Source organism: Ochotona princeps, chromosome 6 (genome assembly GCF_030435755.1).
Source record: "Ochotona princeps isolate mOchPri1 chromosome 6, mOchPri1.hap1, whole genome shotgun sequence".
Lineage (NCBI taxonomy): Eukaryota > Metazoa > Chordata > Mammalia > Lagomorpha > Ochotonidae > Ochotona > Ochotona princeps.
Window position 1 is genome coordinate 1,529,034 of NC_080837.1, and position 21,373 is coordinate 1,550,406.

Sequence of the window (21,373 nt, forward strand, 5' to 3'; positions counted from 1 at the left end):
TCTTGCAGTCACTACCTACACCCGCAGCTCCTAACATCAGGTTCTACCTTACAACCAGCACAACCCTTTCAGGAGCCACAGACCCGGAGTGGGGCGCAGCGGCGGCTTCCATCCCACCGCGGCCCCCGGCGTCAGTAGCGAGATCCCACAGGGCGCCCCCAGCGCCACCGCGGCCTCAGCCCCGGCCCGGCCTCCCCGGCACCGCCAGGGGGCGCAGGTTGGGGGGCGCGGGGGCGGGGCGCGGGGCGGGGCTGGCGCCCTGGGATCGCGAACCCGATCCTGAGGCACCCTCAACCCGACGCGGACCGGGGCGCGGGGCTGCCGGCGGCGGGGACCACGCGGGGCGCGGCGGCGGCCCCGGACGCGGACGCCAGGTGAGCAGACGGCGCGCCCGGCCTGCGCCCTGCATCCTCCTTCTCGCCGAGCAGCGGGGGCCGGGAACCGGGGAAAGGGGTGTGTGTGTCCGGACTCGCGACGCTGCGCCTCCTTCTCCCTCCTGCCCTGCTCCGGCCTCCGGCTCTCGCCGCTCGCAGTCCCGACTCGGGGGCACAGCAGGCAGTGGCCCTCGGCTGTCCTCGGGCGGGAGAGGACCTGGCGAGCGCGCCCCCTGTGCCCGGCCCGCGCGCGCCGCCCTCCAGGTCCTGCGCCCCCGTCTGGAGTGCCCCCGCCTTTGCCCCTGCGCCGCAGCCCGTGCGTCCCGCCTCAGCGAGCCTCGGCTCCTCCGGGGCGGGGATGGGGCGGGGATGGGGGGGCAGGAACGGGTTGGTCCCTGTCGAGCGCTGCCCCCCGTCGCGTGGCCTGCGGCCTCGGTGGGGAGCGTGTGTGCGGCCTCTGAGCCTAGCGCACTCCTCCCGGAGTCCTAGCGAAAGGATGGGCTGGTCCCTCCAGCTTGGACCTGACGTACGTCTGCTTGGCGCGTTTGCAGACAGAACTGGCTTTGGCGCAAGTCGCTCACCTTGGCGCTGTAGCGACGTGGGAGTGAAGTTTTGCATTTTTGAGTTCGCCTCAGTGCTGACTTACTGGAGGGAGCGGTTTAAAGGGGACGAGTCCACGCGCTCTCTGGCCCGCCTCGCCGCGGAGTTAGTGCGGCTGGCGGGTTCTGAAGGCCTCGCTCGCTCCTTCCAGAGCCGCGCGGGTCCAGGGGCGCGCGCTGTGAGGTCCTGCCCCTTCTTCGCCCCTGACGGGCACAGGAACTGAAGTCTCGCGCCCCGGTTAGTGCAGCGGCTGCTGGGATGCCCGTTGCGGTTCCCGGCAGGAGCAGCGGCCGTGGGAGGCGAGGTCGTGGCTGCCAACGCCGGTGCGCCCCAGGCGCGGGTGGAGAAACATCACAGCTCCTCCTGCCGCGGGTTCCTGCGCATCTGCGCGCTTTCCACTGGTCCCGCAGGGTCTCTCCCCATCCTGCGAGGCCGACTTGGAAACAATGTGGTTTCCATACAGGACGACTCAGTGCCTATGGGTTTTTTGTTGGCACCGCCGTTGAGTTCCTTTAGAAAACAGCAACAACAAAAATTCTAGCCCCCAAATAAATGGGAAGGAACAAATGGGAGACCCCGCAGCTTCTGCAGGGATGGGGGCAGGGAGAATGAATCTGAGTGATGGGGGCAGACTGGAGATAACACTTAACCCCTTTCACCCCTGCCCAGGGGTGGCAGCGCCCCTGGGTGGGCCCACGTTGTTTGCAGTATCCTTTGTCCTGTGAGGACATAACTTGTGAGTGACAGCCCAGTTTGGGATGGGGGTTAAGGTGACGGTTGCAGATTTTGACTTGGAGGTTTGTTTGGTGTGACTGCAGTCCTACAGAGAGGCTGGCCGCTGGCCACCATTCCCGGTGCGTTCCAGTGCTTCGGCAGGCCTGTCGCGGCCCCTGCGTTTATAGCTCATTCATCACAAAGTCCTTTCCACATTCTTGTGCGATATCTCAGGGAATTATGTGTCTCTCTCCGTTTCCCTGCTGCCCTGAGCCCAAAGCCCTGTCCAGATTACAGTAATCATCGCTCCTCCCGGCTCTCCTCCGGCCAGGAGGCGCTGGCCTGATCTCAATCCGTCATCCTTCATGCTGACAGATGAATATGCCTCAAGTTCTGAGTTCACCGCATTGCCCCACTCCCGAAGTGGCGCCCCAGCACTCGTTTCCAGTTCACTGTTTTATAGGGGATTTGTGACCGTCCATATGGTGAGCACCAAGTTGGGGCTTCCATCATGAGCTGGACATCCTCCTCTCTCATGGAGTTCACAGACAGCAGGGGACAGATGGCCCCTGGGGAGAGTAAGAAGGAATTGATGCAAGGTGTGTGCATGTGTGTGTGTGTGTGCACATGTGCACTCAGAACATAAATGATGGAGGACCCAGAACATAGTGTCTGAGCTTGGGTGCCCAAGGAGATGGGTGGGAGAGGGGAGAGGGGAGGGGGGCTGTGCGAAGGTCTACCCCTACTCGCTTTCTATGGGCTAATTCAACTTGCTGTGTTGGTTCTTCCTTGTGTGACATCTTCCTTTGCCCATTTCTCCTGGAGTTGCCTGCCCTCTGCTCTGGCTCCTGTCCCCCAGTTCAACGAGGTACCCTTACCCTCTGCTCATCTGCCTGTCACCCGTCTGCCCCCTTGGCATCCTCTGCACCCATTGTGCAGGTGCCCAAAGGGGCAAGCCTCCACCCTGGGGAGTCCTGGCTGTGCAGTTTCCCTGACACCTCCAGGGCAGGCAGGGCAAGCACCACAGGCCTTGGAAGCAGGTGACTCATCATCTCCCCCCTCTTCTTCTTCCTCCTTTTCGCTCTCTGCCACCTTTTCTGCTGCTTTGTGTGTGCCTGCAGATTTGTGGTGTTTCTCTGCTGAGACAGAGAGAAAGGGAACCTGTGTGTAGCTTAGTGAGAGCCTTTTGTGGGAATGGTGGCAGACAGTTCCCCTGGGAGCTGGCACAGGTGTAATGCTGGCTGGGAATCCAAGAAGGGCAGTTGAGACAGACCCCAGGTTGCCAGGGATCGGGGTGGGGGGGGCGCTTCCCTTGTGTCCTCCTCCTCTTGGGTACTGTTCTCCCTCTTCCCTTGTGGGACCTGGGAGCTGAGGCTGAGGAGTTGCCGTCTGGAGTTGTTTAACCCATGTTCTCCCTGGCTGACATCTTGGCCTCATTTTTTTTGAGCACTGGTTGTACCACCCTTTAACATATACATCAGTGCATCTTATAGGGCAGAGAGGTCCGCTGATTTGCCTGGGGTCTCAGGACCTCCCTTCTGTAATTCTGGTGCTATTATCTTGGCTCTGTTTCTTTTACAAGGACTGTCTGTAGAATATCTGAGGCATGGTGGGGGATCTGGTGGAGGCAATGCTGGTTCTGGGGTGAGGCACGGCACTCAAGTTGGCTGATCACTGCCCCGGGCTTTACATGTGGGTCCTGTGACAGGAGCTGTAGGAACACGCCACTGTAGCACAGGTGGCCCCTTCCTTGCCGATCTTGGCCTTGACTCCAGGAGTGAACAGACTGTGAAGGGTGGCTGAGGCCAGGAACAGAGACCTCTCCATGAGTCAGGGGGTCTGAGAACTCCCATCCCTGAGCCCGATGGCTCTGGGCTTTCCACGCCTCCCCTCTGCTCTGCTGTGACACTCCTCAGGGCTTGAGCTGTGCTGCAGGAAGGCTGGAGGGTTCCAGAAACTGAAGAAATGTCCTCTGTCCAAAGGTGTGCCATGCGAACTGCTCCCTCCATCCAGGCATGAAAAGCCCAGCTACTGTCCCCAAGTGTGGTCTGGCTGTGGATTGATATTCTTCATTTAGCAGGTCACTGACCCCGCGCATCTAAACTTGTTTCCCCAAGTGTCAGTCAAAACCTGGGGAAATGGTTTGAGGAGCAGTGCAGGTGTCTGCCCAGAATTTAGCTTGGAACATTAGGGGCCTGATATTGGTTCCCATCCTAGATATACTCTGAGCCTGGTGGGTGTCACTGTCTGTCCTATGTGTGTTCGAGCCTGGTGGGTGACACTGCCTGTCCCGTGTGTTCTGAGCTTAGTGGATGTCATTGCCTGTCCCATGTGTTCCATGTGTGTTCTGAGCCTGGCGGGTGATACTTCCTGTCCCATCAGGGCTCTTTGTCCTATAGAAAAACCCTGGAGTCCAGGGGTTCATTGTCTATTTGAAGGGCTGAATCATGACATCTTACCTCAAAACTGGTCCTGGAACTCCCACCTGTGTCTTGCTATTGACAATGTATTTATCCTCCCCTGTGTCCTCCGATCCAGGGATTCCTTCCTACTCCCTGTCCTCAATTTTCTATCGCATCTCCCAGGAACAGCCTGTGGGCAGGACTCAGCCATCCCTTGCATTGAAGCCATCCGTCCAGCTGGTCTTGTTTCTCTGAGCATCTTCTCCGGGACTCTCTCTGAAGCCGACCACCTCTGCTTCCTGGGCAGTGTGTGGGCCTGGGCCTGCCGGTCGGGGCAGTCAGCCAGGCTTGTGCTGTGGTGTCTTGTCCCAGAAGGGTGGCAGCATGCAGCCGGCCCCGTCCTCTCGGACCTTGGCTGCCTGCCTGAGAGGCCTGGCTGGCAGCGAGAGCTTGGGCTTCCAGGCTGCCCATCTGATCTGCTGCCAGGGAGTGGAGGGCAGCTGGAGCTCCAGTCTTGACCTGCTCCAGGTGGGCCTGGAATGCTCCCAGCTGTGGGTGGAGATTAGGGCTTGAAAGGAGAGGAAATGAGATGTTAACCCCCAGGGCTGGCCTTTGATTTATGATAGGAGTGCTGTCCCACCAACGCCTTCTCTCTGTCTTACCAGGAGACGGAAAAGGGTTGGTGAACGTCCTCCGAAAACACATGGAGAGCTGTGTGTGTGTGTGTATTTGAGAGAGGGGTGGGGGGGAGGTCGCTGCCTACTTTCTTTCTGGGCTCCTTCCTGGTCCCCTTGCAGATCGCAAGGTCATCATCCCTCAAGGGGACTGCTTGTGCAGCCTCCTCCCACCCCCATGTCCCCTTCAGTGCTACCCACACTCCCAGTGGGTTGCTGCAGTTGGCTTGCAGGCGGGAAGGGGGGGTGATGACATCCCACATTGACTGGGGCTGCTGGAGTAGTGTTGTGCGTTCTTACCCGCATGGCTTAACTCTGAGGCCAGGGGTGGGTGGTCTACTTTGGGAGGATGCATACAACTTGTCTTCCAGGGCCTGCAGCTTGCTTTGGGTGAATCCCGTGGTGTAGTGGGGGTAGTGGAGCTTGCTTGCTCTGTGATGGATCTCATTCCTTTGACCCTTGCCCTGCATTGCATATGCCTGGAATTCTAGTCCCACCAGCCCCTCTTGCTGCTGCCGCCTCCAGCTGCCTTGTTGATTACAGGACCCACCCCAGCCTCTGCCCCTGCCCCAGCCCCTGCCCCAGCCCCTGCCCCAGCTCCAGCCCCAACCCGTGCCCCAGCCTCTGTCCCTGCCACAGTCCCTGCTCCCTGCCCCAGTCCCTGCCCCAGCCTCAGTCCCTGCCCCAGCCCCTGCTCCAATCCCTGCTCCCTGCCCCAGTCCCTGCCCCTCAGTCCCTGCCCCAGCCCCTGCCCAGTCCCTGCTCCAGGCCCCAGCCCCTAACCTTGCCCCCGCCCCAATCTCAGCCCCCACCCCCACCCCTGCCCCAGCCTCAGCCCCGGCCCCTGCCCCCATACTTTGGAAGGTAGGTCCTCCAGCAGGTTGGTTGGACAGCTCAGTGCCTAGGGGCTCAGATCCTTCCATATTTGCTGTGCTGTCTGCCTGCTCTGTAGTGGCCCAGCAGCCACCAGCGCAAGATGTTGGAGGTGGAGAAGACATGAGGCTGGAGCTGTGGACATGGCCTCTTGGGGACACCAGGCCCAGCTCTGCCCCCTCTCTTGGTCCCCCTGGGTTCCATTGTGTCTTTCTTCTGTAGCTGATGAGCAGGAGGCTGCTTCCAGGCTCCGTGGAGAGTTTAACACCAGTGCGAGTATTTGCAGGATTTTCAGTGCAAGCTGTGTCCCTGCCTGATGTTAGCTGTGTGTTGGTTGGTGCCCAGACCGGTTCCAAGGCCCTTCTGGGTACCATTCAAGGAGCTTTGTTCCTGGGGATCATCAATTCACCTGTGTTTGTTCATTGAATTGTCCCAGCGGTCTCCCACGCAACAGCTGCTGTGATTTCTGTTCTGCTACCCTAAAGACCGAGGCTCCGAGAGGGTCAGGCGCTGGAATCCCACCTCCCATGGCCAGTATGAGGATGCTCCTGGATGCCTGTGCAGAACAGAGCTGCAGGATGGGATGCGTTTGTTTTCATCTGTGTGCACACGGTTCCACGAGCATTTTGAAGATTCCTTCGTGGGTGTTGGAGGGAGGATTGAATGTCTGGATTAGTGGCAGCTTCGGTGATAAAAGCCTTTCTTACTCTTTCTACTCCCATCTCACCTGTGGGCACACGTACCTGGCACCCACAGCACAGGGTGAGGCTGTCTTCTGTTTGGCACCATTCATGCTTTTGTCTCAGGTTTACTTACTGTTTATTTGAAAGGTAAACACACACACACATACACGGAAAAAACGAAATCTTCCATCTGCCGCTTTTCTCTCCCAAAGGGCCACAACAGCCAGGGCTATGCCAGGATCTCCCTCGTGGTCCTTGGGCCATCACTCACTGCCCTCTGAGGTGCATTAGCAGGGAGCCAGATTAGAAACGGAATAACTGTGTCTTCGACTGGTGCTCAGTTATGGGATGCCAGCATCACAAGTGATGGCTTAACCCACTGTGCCACAATGCTGGGCCACCTGCTTATGTTTTTGTGTAGCATATGCACACTGTTTATATTTTTTTAAAGATCTGTTTATTTCCATTGAAAACAGAGGTTCTACAGACAGAACGTTGAGATAGAAAGATCCTCCATCTGCTAGTTCACTCCGCAAGTGGTCACAATGGCCAGAGCTGAGCTGATCCAAAGCCGGGAGCTTCCTCTCTATCTCCCACCTGGGTGTAGGATTCCAAGACTTTGGGCCATCCTGCTTTCTCAGACCACAAGCAGGGAGTTGAATGGGACATGGAACAGCTGGGACATGAACCGGCACCCACTTGAGATCCCGGCACATACAAGGCCAGTATTCAGCCATTGGGCCATCGTCCCAGGCTCCATATGCATACTATTTTTAAAAAGATTTATTTTATTTGGAAAGTCAGAGAGAGAGAGAGAGAGAGAGAGAGAGAGAGAGAGAGAGAGAGAATCATTCTCCAGGTGACTATAACGGCAGTACTGGACCCGTCCAAAGACTGGGAGCCAAGAACTTCTCCTGAGTCTCCCACAAGGGTGCAGGAGCCCAATAACTTGAGCCACCCTTGGTTACTTTCTTAGGACATAAGCAGGGAACTGGAGCATCAGGAAGTAGAGCGGCCAGGTCATAAATCAGCACCCATATGGAATGCTGGCACCAGTGAACGGAGGATAGTCCATTAGGCCACCACACTAGACCTACGGTGTCACATTTATTTTGCTCACCAAGTAAGAATTTTATGTGAGCATTTCCCCATGTTGAATCTTACTGTAGTCCCCATGTCTTAGGCACTATGATCACTTTGTCACTTGCCACTCTGTTCTTAGCCATGAGAGCTTTCTCTTGCTCTTAAGCTAGCCCTGCCTTCCCCACCCCAGAACTGTTGATTTGCCGTTTTTTTTCATTCCTGGTCGCCTGTTTTGCTTGACATGCATGGCTCCAGGACCTGCAGTCACCAGGTCCAAAGCTTTAGCTGTCTTAATAACACAGAGCTGATTAGATAGGGGGCAGCGGGAGACCCCACCAGCACCCCTGGGGAAGCATACGACCTGTGCGCCACCTTCTGCATCCTGTCCTTGTCCTTCGTCCCCGCGGGCTCAGAAGGGAGGGTCCTGCAGCTGGGAGGAGCCGACGGCTTGCTTGTAGCACACAGTGTAGGAGGTGCAAATTGTGTCCCCGCTGGTGGATTCCTTTGGAGAATGTCTGGGTTGTGATCGTGCAAGAGACTGGCCACTGTGCTCTGTTTGGATCTCAACAGGAACAGCCATCCATGCGTTCGCTTGTGTCTGTGGACCGCTTTTGGAGTCTGCTGTGCCCAGACCCTGTCCCTCCCCTCCCGACCCCGTGGAGTGCTGGACAGCCTCCGTCTGTGAGGTGGATTTACATCGGTGTCAGCATTCGAGGAGGCAGCTTGTGGATGGAGTTCATTCCAGCGGGTTTGGGTAGCACCTGAGACTGGGGTGTGAGTTGGGGACATCCCTACATCCTGGTGGGAGCAGTGTGGAGAGCCCCTGTGTTGAATGGGAGGGTAGTTCTCAATTTCTTATGATTCAGAGCACCTCACGAGATGAACGGGACACTGGGTGTGAGCCTGGCCTGGCCTTGACCTTTTTGGGTTCTCTGGTCCACGAAAACCTCCTAGCTGGTGTCACCAGCATAGCCATTATAGCATTGCAGTTCTGTGGTGGACCCTGGGGCTGCTGAGCCTTTGTACTGCCAGGGGAGCCACAGACAACATGTGGATCCACGTGGTTCAGGGGCCAGGGCTGGGGTCCCCTCTGAGTTTGCCTGTCAGTGTTGCTGTTTAAATTCATAGCATCTGTGCCTGCCACAGGGTGTACTTCTGGTTTGCTCAGCCCCTGGAGAGAGAAGGAGGCAGCAGGTCAGGTTTGGCTTAGGGCCTAGAGTTGGCTGACCCCTGGTCCAGATGGTTATGATATTTGGCCGTCGTTTTAAATTGCACACATAAGAATAGCGCAGCAGTCCCTGAGTTTCCTCATTATGTTTCCGTAGGTTCTAATTCACAAATCTCAAAAGATCCTGGGTGTCGGGGGCTGACATTGTGGGAAAGCTGCCACCTGCAGTGCCCACATCCTGCATGGGCTCTGGTGCATGTGAGTCCTGGCTGCTCCAGTTCTGATCTATCCCCTGCTCATGGCCCCTCTGTTACCTACCTGGCAGACCTGGAAGGAGCTCCTGCCTCCTGACTTCAGCCTGGCTCGGCCCTGGCAGTTGTGGTCACCTAGGGAGTGAGCCAGCAGGTGGAAGATCTCTCTTTTGCTTACTCATTCTGACTTCCAAATACAAAAATTATTAAAAAAAAAAAAAAAAGAAAAGAAAAAGGATCAGGGGTGGTGTTTATTAGCCCAGGTGGCACTCGCATACATGATTACTTTGACACAAGTTGTGATTCCTCAAGCAGTTACTCTGATGGAATAAGGTGTGCAAATCACACTGTTTCACAATTCCAGCATCCGCTGACTTCAGTAATGGAGTTGGCCTCTGTGTGTGTGGACTCCACTCTCAGCCAACCAGGGCATAAAATCATTTGGAAAAACATTGCATCCTTATCGACCGTGTGCACAATTTTCCCTTATCATTCCCTAAATAGTACCGGGTGACGTCCACTCACACGTCATTGAACTCTCAGCACAGGTGGTCCACCACCATCATCATCCTCTGACCTCGTGGGATGGCTGGACTGTGTTGGCTTCCCTTTTTTCCCCGCCCCAGTCTCAGGCTGTGAACTTTCAGGACCGTGGGCTGCACGATCAGCGCCTTGTCTCGGGATCTCAGCCGTGGTCGGTAAAATGAGGGTGCAGTGAGGGACGATGGGGAGTGCAGAGCTGAATCAGGTGTGCAGGAGGTTGAGTGTGGGCTGTGTGTACCCGTGATGTGGTTTAGCACACGAACTGGGAACCTGTGGGTTGGGGTGTGGGAGGAGTAGTTCTGTGTATGCTGTGGTCATGTGGTGTGGAGGACTTGGTCCTGGCACAAGATTGGATAGAGAAAGCCCTGCCTCTGTGCTGTGGCTGGCACTTGGTGCACTTGGGACCTGCTGTTGCTCATCTCTTGCCTTTCCGCCACTCCCCACTCAGGAGTCCCAGCGTCCTAGGTTGGCCCCCCCACGCAGGCTGAGCCCCCTTGAGATTGTTGCTGGGAGTTTACCACAGACAGTGAAATCACCAGTTTTTTTCACATGCAAACAGATTGTCAGAGAGCAGCTTGCCAAGGGGGTGTCCGGCTTGTTGCTGCTGAAGAGGGAACTCCTTTTTGGGTGTCGGAGCGAGGCTCCACATCTGAGGGAGGATGAGGCCTGCCTCTGGGTGGAGAGCCTGCCTGCAAGTGGCGAGCAGGACTGTCCTTTGCCTACTGGGACCCTCCTGTGTGCCAGGAACTCCTTGGTCTGTGGACAGTGGTCTCGAAGCTAATGGCATGGGCATCCAGTCCCCTCTGGTGTCTGTAGTCATCTGCGTTCCCAAGTGGGAGACCAGAGGATTTTGAGACTGCTCCCTGCTATGTCAGCAACATGGTGAGAGGGAGGGCTTAAGCAAGACCCCAGATGCCCAGTTTGCAGTGGAAAAATCCCCCCCCACTGACAGGAAGACCAGGGAGATCTGAGAGTCAATGAAACAACAGCCGGCAGGGAGGCTGACACCCAGGTGACAGAAGTGAGGATTCTCCAGCCAAGTCTTTTACAATCGTTTCCACGGGCAGTGATGTAAGCGATCAAACAGATAGGCAGCAGACCTCGACAGAGAAATGGAAAATACCCAGAGGCAGAGGGGAAATTTCAGTTAATTTTTAAAAACTTGTAGGTGTTATGTTTGAATTTTGATTTAGTAATTTGAAAGGCAGATTTACATGCAAGGAGAGGCAGAGAGAGAGAGAGAAAGGAGTTTACTCCCCATATGGAGGCAATGGCCGGGATCTCTCATGTGGGCGTGGAGGCCCAAACACTTGGTCCATTTTTGCTGTTCTGTCAGGTGCGTTAGGAAGTGGCGTAGCTGGGGCCTGAACGAATGTCCGCATGGAATGTTGAAGCTGCATTGGTGGCTTCCTGTGCTGTGCCGTGACTCCAGCCCGCACGTTTTAGTTGTGTAGAGAGAACGCCTGGCATTTATACTCTGAGTGGCTCTGAAATGTGCACGCGCTGCTGTTACCTACATTCACTGTGTCAAACAACAGGCCTCATTAACCCGACTATTTCTGCAAAGACTTGGAATCCAGGCACTCCTATCTTCCTCCTACCCCCAGGACCAGGCTTCTCGCTCTCTCTCTCTCTCTCACTCTCTCTAGTGAGTGTGGTTGTGTTTTCCCAGTGTTATGGATGGCTTTAGGTGCCACAGAGAAATGATAACATGCCGTCTTTGTGTCCCCGCTTTAGTGTGTCTGCCTGTGCCCTCTTCCTGGTCACCTGGCAGAGCTCTTGTGCCACATTGTGTTCACCCGTATGGCTGCTGGGGGACACCCAGGGTGACACCCTCCCTCGGCTGTTGTGGACAGCACCCCATGTGGGTGCAGGTGGCTCTGTCACAAACCCGCTTCAGGTCATCCGCGATGCAGTGGGATTTGTAAATCCTGGAGCAGTTTCGTCTGTAGCTGGAGGAGGAGCCTCCTTCCACGGCGGCTTCACTGATGCTGTTCCTATCACAGCAGGCTCAGAACACTTCCTTTTCTTCTCTCTCCTCACCAATTTTTGTTGATGTTCGTTTTTTTTTCTAAAGTGGTCTTTCTGGGGGCTGCCATTGTGGTGCAGCAGGCTAAGCTGTCGCCTGCAGTGTCAGCATCCCACACAGGTTCTGTGGTTCGAGTCCTGGCTGCTCCACTTCCGAGCTAGTTCCCTGCTAAAGCAGCTGGGGGAAGCAGTGGAAGATTGTTCAAGCATGTGAGCCCCTGTAATGCATGTGAGAAGCCTGGAAGGAGCTCCTGGCTACTGACTTTGAACTGAGCCACAACGCCAGCTCCTGAAACTAGACAACTGAACCGAATGTGGAATTTTGTCTTGGCAGAAACCTCATGTGTAACATGTGCAGGTGATGTGTCTAAGAGTCATGCCCAGGAAGCAATGAGATGTGGATTGCGAGGTGGTGAGTGATAGCGGCCATTCTCTGTGCTGGTCTCCATACTGTTTAGCTTTTCCCTCTAGCTGTGCTGCAGTTGGCACTGAGTCCCAGTTGGCTCTAATTGCAACTGGACGCAATGCTTGGTTTTGTGTATGGCCCTCTCCCTCCCCCGATGCACCTGGGGTTGCGCACAGGTGTATGAAGGTGGTTGCCAGGGTGCAAGAGGCAAGAAGGCCTGGGCCCAGGCTGCCAGTTGGTCTGTGGGTGCTCGTGTGTGGCCAGGGTGGCAGGAGCCTGTGTTGCCTTTGGAATGAAATGCATCAACGTCTCGGGGGAAGAGGCCTGGGCAGCTCTTCAGAAAAGCCTCTGTCTCGGGCTGAGCTCAGCTGTGCTGTCCGGTTTCTCTTCCTCTGATAACTGTGGGGCAGGATCACAGGCTACTTTTGGCAGAAGGTGTGGGCGAGAGTTGTCCGTGGTTGAAAGGCTGGACTCATTTCCGGTGCCTCTGGCTCCCCTCTAGGTGGTCTGGATCCCAGTGCCGTTGCTTATCTGGGGGCTGTGGTAGCAGGGTGGACAATATCAGCTTCGGTATTTATTTTGGGAGCAAATGAGTGGCTTCTGCCAAAGAGTGAAGCTGCTGTTTGGATGCTGGGCTGGGTGAGAGCTTTACATAAATAGCCCAGCCCAGCCAAGGCAGGGAGAATGGGAGGTCTTGTTGTTGTCCCTGACACCTACTGCTGTGCTGGCACCAGGAATATAGATGTCAATTTAAAAACAAAAAAAGATTTATTTATTTGAAAGGTAAACTTGAGAGAGCTAGTAGACAGAGGATCTTCTGTCTGTTGGTTCACTTCCCAAATGGTTACAATAGCTGAAGGTGGGCCAATCTCTGAAGCCAGGACCCAGGAGCTTATTCCAGATCTACCACGTTGGTACAGGGACCTCGGGCCTTGAGCCATCCTCCTCTGCTTTCCAAGGCACATTAACAGGGAGCTGGATCAGAAGTAGGGCAGCCGGGACACGAACTGGCATGTTGATATCACAGGCAGTGGTTTTATCTACTATGCCACAGTGCTGATCCTAGAAGTCAATTAAAACAAATTTTTCTTTATTTAAGAAAGATTTATTTTATTTTATTTGAAAGGCAATTATACAGAAAGAAAGAGATACAGAGAGAAAGATCTTCAATCCGTTGGTTCACTCCCCAAGTAGCCGCAACCGTTGGAGCTGAGCTGATCTGAAGTCAGGAGCCAAGAGCTTCTTCTGGGTCTCCCACGCAGGTGCAGGGCCCCAAAGCTCTGGGCCATCCTTGACTGCTTTCCCAGGCCACAAAAAGGTACTGTAAATGAAGTGGAGCAGCAGGGACACGAACCGGCACCCATATGGGATCCCGGCACATGCAAGGTGAAGGTTTGGCCACTAGGCTATTGTGCTGGATCCTAAAAAATGTTTTGGGTTATATATGTTGTGTATTTGAAAGGTAGAAGGAAGAGAAACTCATGGCTGCCATCTGCTAGTTCATTTCCTTTTTTTTTTTTGAAATGTGATTTTATTTTTTTAATACATTTTATTATTGTTGTTATTATTTTATAATATAGTTTCATATTCCCTTATCCTCTCCCCAGTTCCCTCCCCCCCAGTTCCTCTATATCATTACTAACATTTAGTTCTTCATACTCAGTCATATGTCCATCATTGCGGGCATAGACAATGGCAGAGAGTCCAGAATCCTATTGTCAAGATATAGTAAACAGTTTCATTGTAAGTCCATCTTTGTCTGGAAGTAGAAATGCATACCACACTATATCCTCACATCTGAATGTTAGTCTCAATTTCGCAGCTACTGTACATCTCCTTAAATGAAAAATCATGATTCAAAATCAACAATAGAAAGAAGAAATTTACAATGCCATGAAGTTAATTGACATGTTACTAGATATGACAGTTTCCATTACACAGCTACTAAACATCCCCTTAAATGAAAAGTCATGATACAAAATCAACAATAAAAAGAAAAATAGAAATTTACAATGCCTGAAGTTAAATGACATGTTACTAGATATGACAGTCTCCATTACACAGCTACTATACATCCCCTTAAATGAAGAGCCACAAAACAAAATCAACATCTGGAAGGAAAAACAAATTAACAACATGAAGAAGTTGAATAACATGCTATTAAATGACTAATGTGTAGCTGAAGAAATGAAAATCAAGAACCTTCTTGAAGAAAATGTTGCCACATTGAATGATTTAATCAGAAGGAAGTGTTTTGAAGAGATGAAAACAACAGAAAACAACAAAACCCATGCGATATAGTTTCCGCTGATCTTTGTTGAAGTGTGTCTCCTCCAGACAATAAGCAGATGGGTTTTGTTTTTTAATCCAGTCTACTAATCTATGACGTTTGCTTGAGCTTAAGCCATTTACATTCAGAGTTTAATAGACATGGGTGTTACTTTGGTCCTGTCATTTTAAGAATGGGTTGTTCATTGGTTTAGTCTTCTGTTGTCATTTTACTGGGATGTTCTTTACATTTGCCTTTGGTTTTGGTAGGTGCTATTCCTCTTTTCTGTCGAGAGAACTTCTTGAAGTATCATTCGTAGGGCAGGTTTGGAAGAGGCAAATTCTTTTAGCTTTTCTTTACTGTGGAAGAATTTTATTTCATTTTCAAAGACAAAAGAAAGCTTTGCTGGATATGTTATCCTAGGCCGACAATTTTTTTCTGTTAGAATCTGGAATATGTCACTCCATTCTCTTCTTGCCTGTAGAGTTTCCTGTGAGAGATCTCCTGTGAGCTTAATTGGCATTCCTTTATATGTCAATTGATTTTTTTCACGTGCACATTTAAGGATCTTTTCCTTATGTTTGATTGAAGAGAGCTTGATTATCATATGTCGTGGTGAAGATCGCTTTTGATCAAGCCTGTTGGGAGTTCTGTGTCCCTCCTGGAACTTGTTTCCCAATTCTTTCTCCAGATTAGGGAAATTTTCCTTTATTATTTCATTAAATACATTTGCAAACTCAGCTTCTCTTTCTGCACCTTCTGGGACTCCCATAACTCTTAAATTTGGCCTCTTAATAGTGTCTTTCAATTCTTGAATCCTTTTTTTGGCCTGATCCAGCTCTGCTTCCAGCTTTTTGTTTGCTTCCCCCTGATGACGGAAATACCTTCCAATTCTGAGATTCTTTCTTCTGCTTTCTTCATTCTATTTTGGAGACTCTCCACTGTACTGTTAATTTACTCTACTGTGTTCTTAATTTCTGATATACCAGCCTTGATTTGCTTTATTGCGTCCTTAAATTCTTTGAACTCTTGCATGAGCTTCTCATTGTTGATCAGAATCTTTAAAATGAGTCTTATGGATTCTGTGTGCCCCCATTTTCTCGATGTCTTCCTCAGTTAACTCTGAGGTTGGCATAGGGTTTTGCTCCTTTGCAGAGGAGTCTTCGGTAATATTCATTGTGCTTTTGTCTCTTCTTTTGCTCTTGTTCATTGTACTTCTGGTTAGCAGAGCCTTGAATTCCTTGGGGCAGGTTTCGAAGCTTTGTCACCCACAGGTCTACAATGCGATTTTACTTATTGCGGTTGGTACACAACTTTTACCTTGCAGCCACTTGTGCCACAACCTCCAGCGAGTTCCAGGTCTGGGTTCTTATGTCAGATTTCGACCGTGGTCTCCACAGCCCCAGCTCTTGGCTCACCACTCTCCACCTCCTGTGATACCATGCTGAGGCTGCACTGTTGTCACTGCAACCTTTCTCCCACTTTCAGTTGGAGCAGGTTCCAGGATTAGAGAGACACCAGGTGTCCTATATAATTAGGTTGTTGGTGGTGCTGATCTTGTCGGAACCTGTTGGACTTTAGGTTTGGGTGCCACACGGACCTATTTTGACCGGTACGCTGCCAGAGTCAGTATTAATTTCCTGTGCGACCTGTGCTATCACGGACCTCAGCAAGTTCTCGCGAGATCAGCACATGCGCAGTTCACTATTGTCCCCTGCAGTCCCAAAGCTATTGCCACAGTGCCCAAAATGGCGCCTGATATACAACCACTACAGTTCTTGATCTGCTGCCCGTCAGATCCGAGGGCTACCCAGACCTGTCCTGGGTGGAATCTGTAGAATGCCATGTTGTTGCAGTTCACTGAGACAGAAATGAGCTCACTCCCTGCTCAGCGCATGCTCTGTCCCTTCCCTTGCCCTTTTCTTCTTTCGCAAAATGGCGCCCAGTTCAGCTCTAAGGAGCTGACTTGGCTGTGAAATCCACTCTGTTCTCGCACTGCCCGTCTGAGATCTGCTGCTCTGTCTCTGCTCCTGGTCAAATCAAACGGACCAGCAGAATGGACATTTCTTTGTCTGGGTTCACCACCCGAGCTCCCAGTGAAAGTCCCTTCCCACCCGCTTGCTCGTGGCGTTCCGGATGCTGGTGGAGTTTGGATCGCCGTGCTGGAGTATCAGTTTCTGCAACACCACACCGCTGTGTCCGCTGCTTTCCTGTGTCTGTCATTCTCCAGGTACCCCTCTGCTGTTGTTCTGTCCCTTCCTATTTCCTGAAATATGTCCTCTCTGCTTCATCCTGATTAAATGTTTGTCCGCATAAACGTGTCCTTACCCTATTCTGCCATCTTGATTCTCTCCGCTAGTTCATTTCCTAAGCATCTGTACCATCCAGGGCCTGGCTGGGCCGGGAACCTGGAACCCTAGCCCGCTCTCCCACATGGGCGCGTGGGGCTTAACTAGTAGAGAATGACCTGTTTCCTCCCGGGGTGTGTGTTATCAGGAAGCAGGGCCAGGACTCCAAGTAGACACTTGGTAATGGGATGCTGGCATCTCAGTGCTACACCAAACACCCTCTGGGGAAAGACACCCCTTGTTGTGAGGGAGTAAAGAGGGACGCAGCTGCTGGGCTGAAGCTCCAAGTCCCAAGAAACTGAACCAGGTTTATAACCCAGCCGCTAGGACCTGGGAAAGAGCTGGGGCTTATTCTAACGGTTGTTATGCTTTTGATCTGCAGCTCTGATTGAAAAACCAACTGCATGGAAGCAGGAATAAACGGCTCATCGACTTCAAATATCTGCCTGCCCGATAGTTCCCCCCCTTGCATGTTTTTCTTGGTTACCTGGGGAACGGTTTTCAGGTTTGAAAACAAATAGCAACCAGGCCAATGTTAACGACCTTGAAATTGATGCAAAGTGCGTGGAAATCTTTGGCTAATCTGTGCTGATTACCTGATTTCCTCAGGTGAGTGAGGACATACCTGATGTTTTCCTTGCCACTGAGGCATCTCCCCAGAGGGGAGCTGGAGAGGGCTGCTCAGGGCTTGGTCCTGCTTCAGATGTCTGTGAAGAAACGGGACAGGCTGGGCTCTTGCAAGGTGTGAGGACAGAGACCCCAGACCTGGTACCTGCTGCCTCTGGCATGCTGAGCAAGCAGACATTGGAAATGTGTAACAGCAGGGTACCCCGTGCCCAGGGTGGGGTCTCCTGTGTGGCTATGTTGTTAGCTGCCACCGAGGGCTGGTGTGGGGGCCAGAAGTCTCCCATCCCACACTCACCTTTCCCCAAACTCAGGCTGACTCCCTGAACCCATAGCACCCTGGACCTGCTCTTATGGAGCCTCACTTTTCTCTGGGAAGATTTGTGGTGGCACCTGCACTCCGAGAGCGGTTTCTGCGCCTTCTCACCCTGATATGGACAGAGGATGATAGGTTGCCCGATGCTGGGAGCTGGGGCTGTGGTCCCTACGTTCACAAGTAGGGAATGAGCTGCAGGGGTGTGATGGGTGCCAAGGTCAGGACCATCACGGGAAATATTTCCCTGGGAGCCTCCAGGTCTTCAGCAGGTGTGGCTGAGGCTGCCTGCCCAGTGTGTGGCTGCTGAGTCACTTCCCTCCCCCAGGGGTGGCAGCACCTGTTCCCCTCAGGTGGGTGATTGCACTGTGGGAGGGTGAGGACGACCCCCTGCCTGCAGGAGCAGGTGGAGCTGGTGCCTGTTGGGCCTGCTGGAAGCCAGCTGTGAGAGGCTGCGCAGATCCTTCTCTTGGGAGTCTGCCAGGATCTTCCAGGGGCTCTGTCAGCTGGAAGAGGAACTGGAGGAGGTGGAGCAGAGTCCTTCAGGGCCCAGTGGCACTCACTCATCCCCTTGTCCTGCCTGTCTCTTCCCCAGAGAGCCACTTTCCCTGCCCTTGACTCATCGTGTTCCCAGGACTTGGCCTCCTGGCAGAGGCTCGGCTTCTGCCCCAGCCTCCTGGGCTGCTTCTCTTGCCTCCTTCCCAGGGAGTCTCTACGTGTCCACGCAGGATTCAGTGCTGTGTGCTAGCAGCTCCCAACACTGTGTCGCCTCTCCTTGCTCTTTTATGCATCATCTATATATGTGGGGATGTCAGTACCTGGAGAGTGTTTCCAGCAGCCAAGTCACTCCCCTACTGCCCAGCCAGGAGGGTTTGCCTGCTCTGCAGGTGAGGTTACTGAGGGTACCGGGGTGGGGGGGTGACTGCTCCATGCCTGACGTCTGGGGGCACTGTGTGTTGCTGTGCCGACTGTGCTGTTTTACTCCTTGGTGACGTCCCATCTTTTTGCTGATGCCATCCCAGCTCTCTATGGCCATTCCCCATCTCATGTGTGCATAGGACCTGCTGAGCCCTCACTGTCCTGGTTGTCTCAGTCTTCCCCATCTCGTCCCTCGCCTGTCACCGTGTTGGATCCCACACTGACGTTCCCCCACTGAAAATCCCAAGCTCTTGTCCGCCTCCCGCAGCATTGCCAGCCTAGCCACTGGCCCAGAGCTGTGCCTTGGGGTCTTCAGGATGCCTCTAACCCTGGCCTGAGGGATGCGTGGGGGAATTTCTGGAGTGGTGGTGGGTGCTTCAGGTCTGTCCCCTGCAAGTGACTTGTCCCATTCCTATGACTTTTCTCTCCTACACCATCATCCTCTCATGCTGTAGCTCCTTGTCCTGAGGAAGGAGATCTGAATGGAGGTGGCAAACCCTGCCTCCACTCACAGGTGGCCTGAGCACCTCGTAACATGGCTTTCCTGTAGCTAGCATTCCTAGCTGGGCTGTACATTTTTTCTTGGCTCTGGTACATTCCACATGAGACCCCATCCCCATCCTGGGCTTTCAAGTGCTGTTTGTAATCTGCCTTGGCACCTCAACTTGCTTGACAAGGTTCAGAAATTCCCAGCGAAGGCATCCCACTGTTGAGCATTGTCGGGACCCCCACCGTTCCAGTGTCATCCCCCCCAGCAGTCCCAGTCTTCACCCCAGTCTTACTTACCCCAATGGTCCAGTGTCACTCCCCCACTAGTACAATGTCACTCTTTCCCCAACCTGTCTGATGCCTTTCCCCCCACTGGTCCAGTGTCACTCTCCCCACTGTTGGCTGTGGTTCGGTCTGTGCCAGGCTTGCCCAGCTTGCTTCCTGCCTTTGTGTCCCAGGCCTTTGCGCCCCTCTTTCTGGTATGGCTGCGAAGTGACAGCTAAGGGCTGACCCAACCATGACCAGGTCCGTGCTGTGATCTGTGAAGCTGGACTTGAGTGCAGCACTGCCTCCCACCAGCCACCCTGGAGGAAAGTATAAAACTTTGTGTGTACAGTGGGCGTCTTGAAGACCTGTCACTGACTGCATCCACATGATCACATTTCAGTTGGGAAAGCCTGGCAGCTGTGAAGCCAGGCTGTGACATTTTTGTCTTCATATCTTCCATTTGCTCACTTCTGGTTCCATGGATCTGGTTGGGCGCTAAAGACTTCTCACGCAAAGATGCTAAAAATAGCTCTGCTCTTTTTCCTGTAGGTGTGGACTCCACCCGGGGCGACAGAACATCCATCGACAGCACCTCCAACAAGCCCTGTTGCCTGGGACACACCATGGTTTCCAGCTTCATGAGGTCTTTCAGGTGGGTGAGGGACCTTCAGGAAGACTGTGAGAAAAGAAAAATGTTGGTAACTGCATTTTCTTTTTTTAAAAATGCATCACACAAGAGAAGCACACACATAGAGAATCTTCCATTGATTGGTTCGTTCCCCAAGTGGCCACAGCTGCCAGGGCTGGGCCAAGCTGAAGCCAGGAGCTTGGAACTCCATCTGGGCCTCCCATATGGAGGACAGGAGCTCAAAACACTTGGGCCATCCTCTGCTGTTTTGCAAATGCATTGTCAGAAATACTGGATTGGAAGTGGAGCAGCCAGGCATTCTGATACGGGATGCAGATGTCTTAACCCACCGTTCTGTGCTGCCCACCCCATTGTGCCCCATTATCAGTGGATCCAGAATCTGGCAGCAGAAGAAGGAAGAATGTTTTACTTCAGAGCTGAAAGGTCCAAGCCATCTCCTAGTGTCATCTACCCCCACCTCTGCCACGATCTCCCAGTGCGGAGAGGTCACAGTGAATGTAATGTGATCCCTAAGGTGCGCTCAGGGTGGTGCTGTGTGTGACTACCCAGCCAGGGTTAGAGCCCTTCCCACTTGGGGCCATGTCTGCAGCATGCCTAAGCATAGCACGTGTGTGGACCTGTGTAACCTGAGAGAAGCAGACACATCCAGGTGTGAAACTCTAAGACACGCCGAGAAATGTAGGTCTTTATCAATGGTCAGGCACAGTGTACTTCGAAGAAATGTGTAATGCAAACACCAGTTTATGTTGGTTGCAAAAAAAAAAAATTGGAAATCGATGCATTGCTTCTTTCTCATTATGAATTTTTTAAAATTAATTACATTGCAGTATGTGACACAGTTTCATAGGCTCTGGGATTCCCCCAACTCCTCCCCGTGCCCTCCCCCCATGGTGGATTCCTCCACCTCGTTGCAGTATTACAGTTCAAATCCAGTCATGATTCTTCCATTGCAAGCATGTACTGCCGGAGTCTAACTCCAGCCTGGGTTTCGGAACTCGGGAAGGGTGCGTGGATGAGGCGCAGAAAGAAAGAGACGGTCCACTAGGATTCCATGATGATAGTGGACATGGCAATAAAGCCGTCCGCTTTATTTATACAGAATCAATTAAACTCTGGCTCAGACTTTCCACGTCATAGTCAAGTGGGTGTTTCTAAGGACAACCATGCCGTCTGCTTTACCCAAAAACAGTAGAAATTCCTGCTACAATTCCTATCCTACAACCTAATCTTGTATCACAAAGAAAAGGAGAACCTAAAGATTAAGGAAAGAATGAAACCCTAAATACAGGCCCCTTGATTAGCATAAGGTCAATGGGGACAGCCAAAACAGTAGGAATAATAGAAGGCCCTTTTTGTAAGACATTATCATTGACATTAACCTCCAAGTTCACATTGTGTAAAAAGCCAGTCTCACAATAGCAAAAATGCCTGGACAGATTAGAATTTTCCGCAGGGTGGTCCGGTATCCATGCAAAGGAAGGTGGAGCTGCATCCAGGTGGCTGTAGATATCCACCGGGCCCTGCCTCAGCGGGAGGTTCCTTGCGGCCCTGCCAACAATGGAACAATGTCTTCACACCCTCCTGTCCCCCACATCCACTGCACGGACCCCAACAATGTACCATGCATTGAGTTCAGCATCTTATTGTCAAAACTCATTATGAATTTTTCCGTGAAGTTTTTTAAGAGCCCACAAGTG

The 21,373-nt window shown here is 52.7% G+C and overlaps 1 protein-coding gene across 1 annotated transcript in view; it reads left to right on the top strand.

Annotated features, from left to right (window-relative positions):
• The first annotated feature begins 246 nt into the window (after positions 1–246).
• Positions 247–21,373, top strand: part of THSD4 (thrombospondin type 1 domain containing 4) — a 369,969-nt gene continuing 348,842 nt past the window's right edge. Inside the window, exons 1-2 of the mRNA XM_058665429.1 lie at positions 247–374; positions 19,577–19,679. Coding sequence (XP_058521412.1) covers positions 19,651–19,679 — 29 coding nt within the window. The 5' untranslated portion in view covers positions 247–374; positions 19,577–19,650. The remainder of the gene's footprint in view (positions 375–19,576; positions 19,680–21,373) is intronic.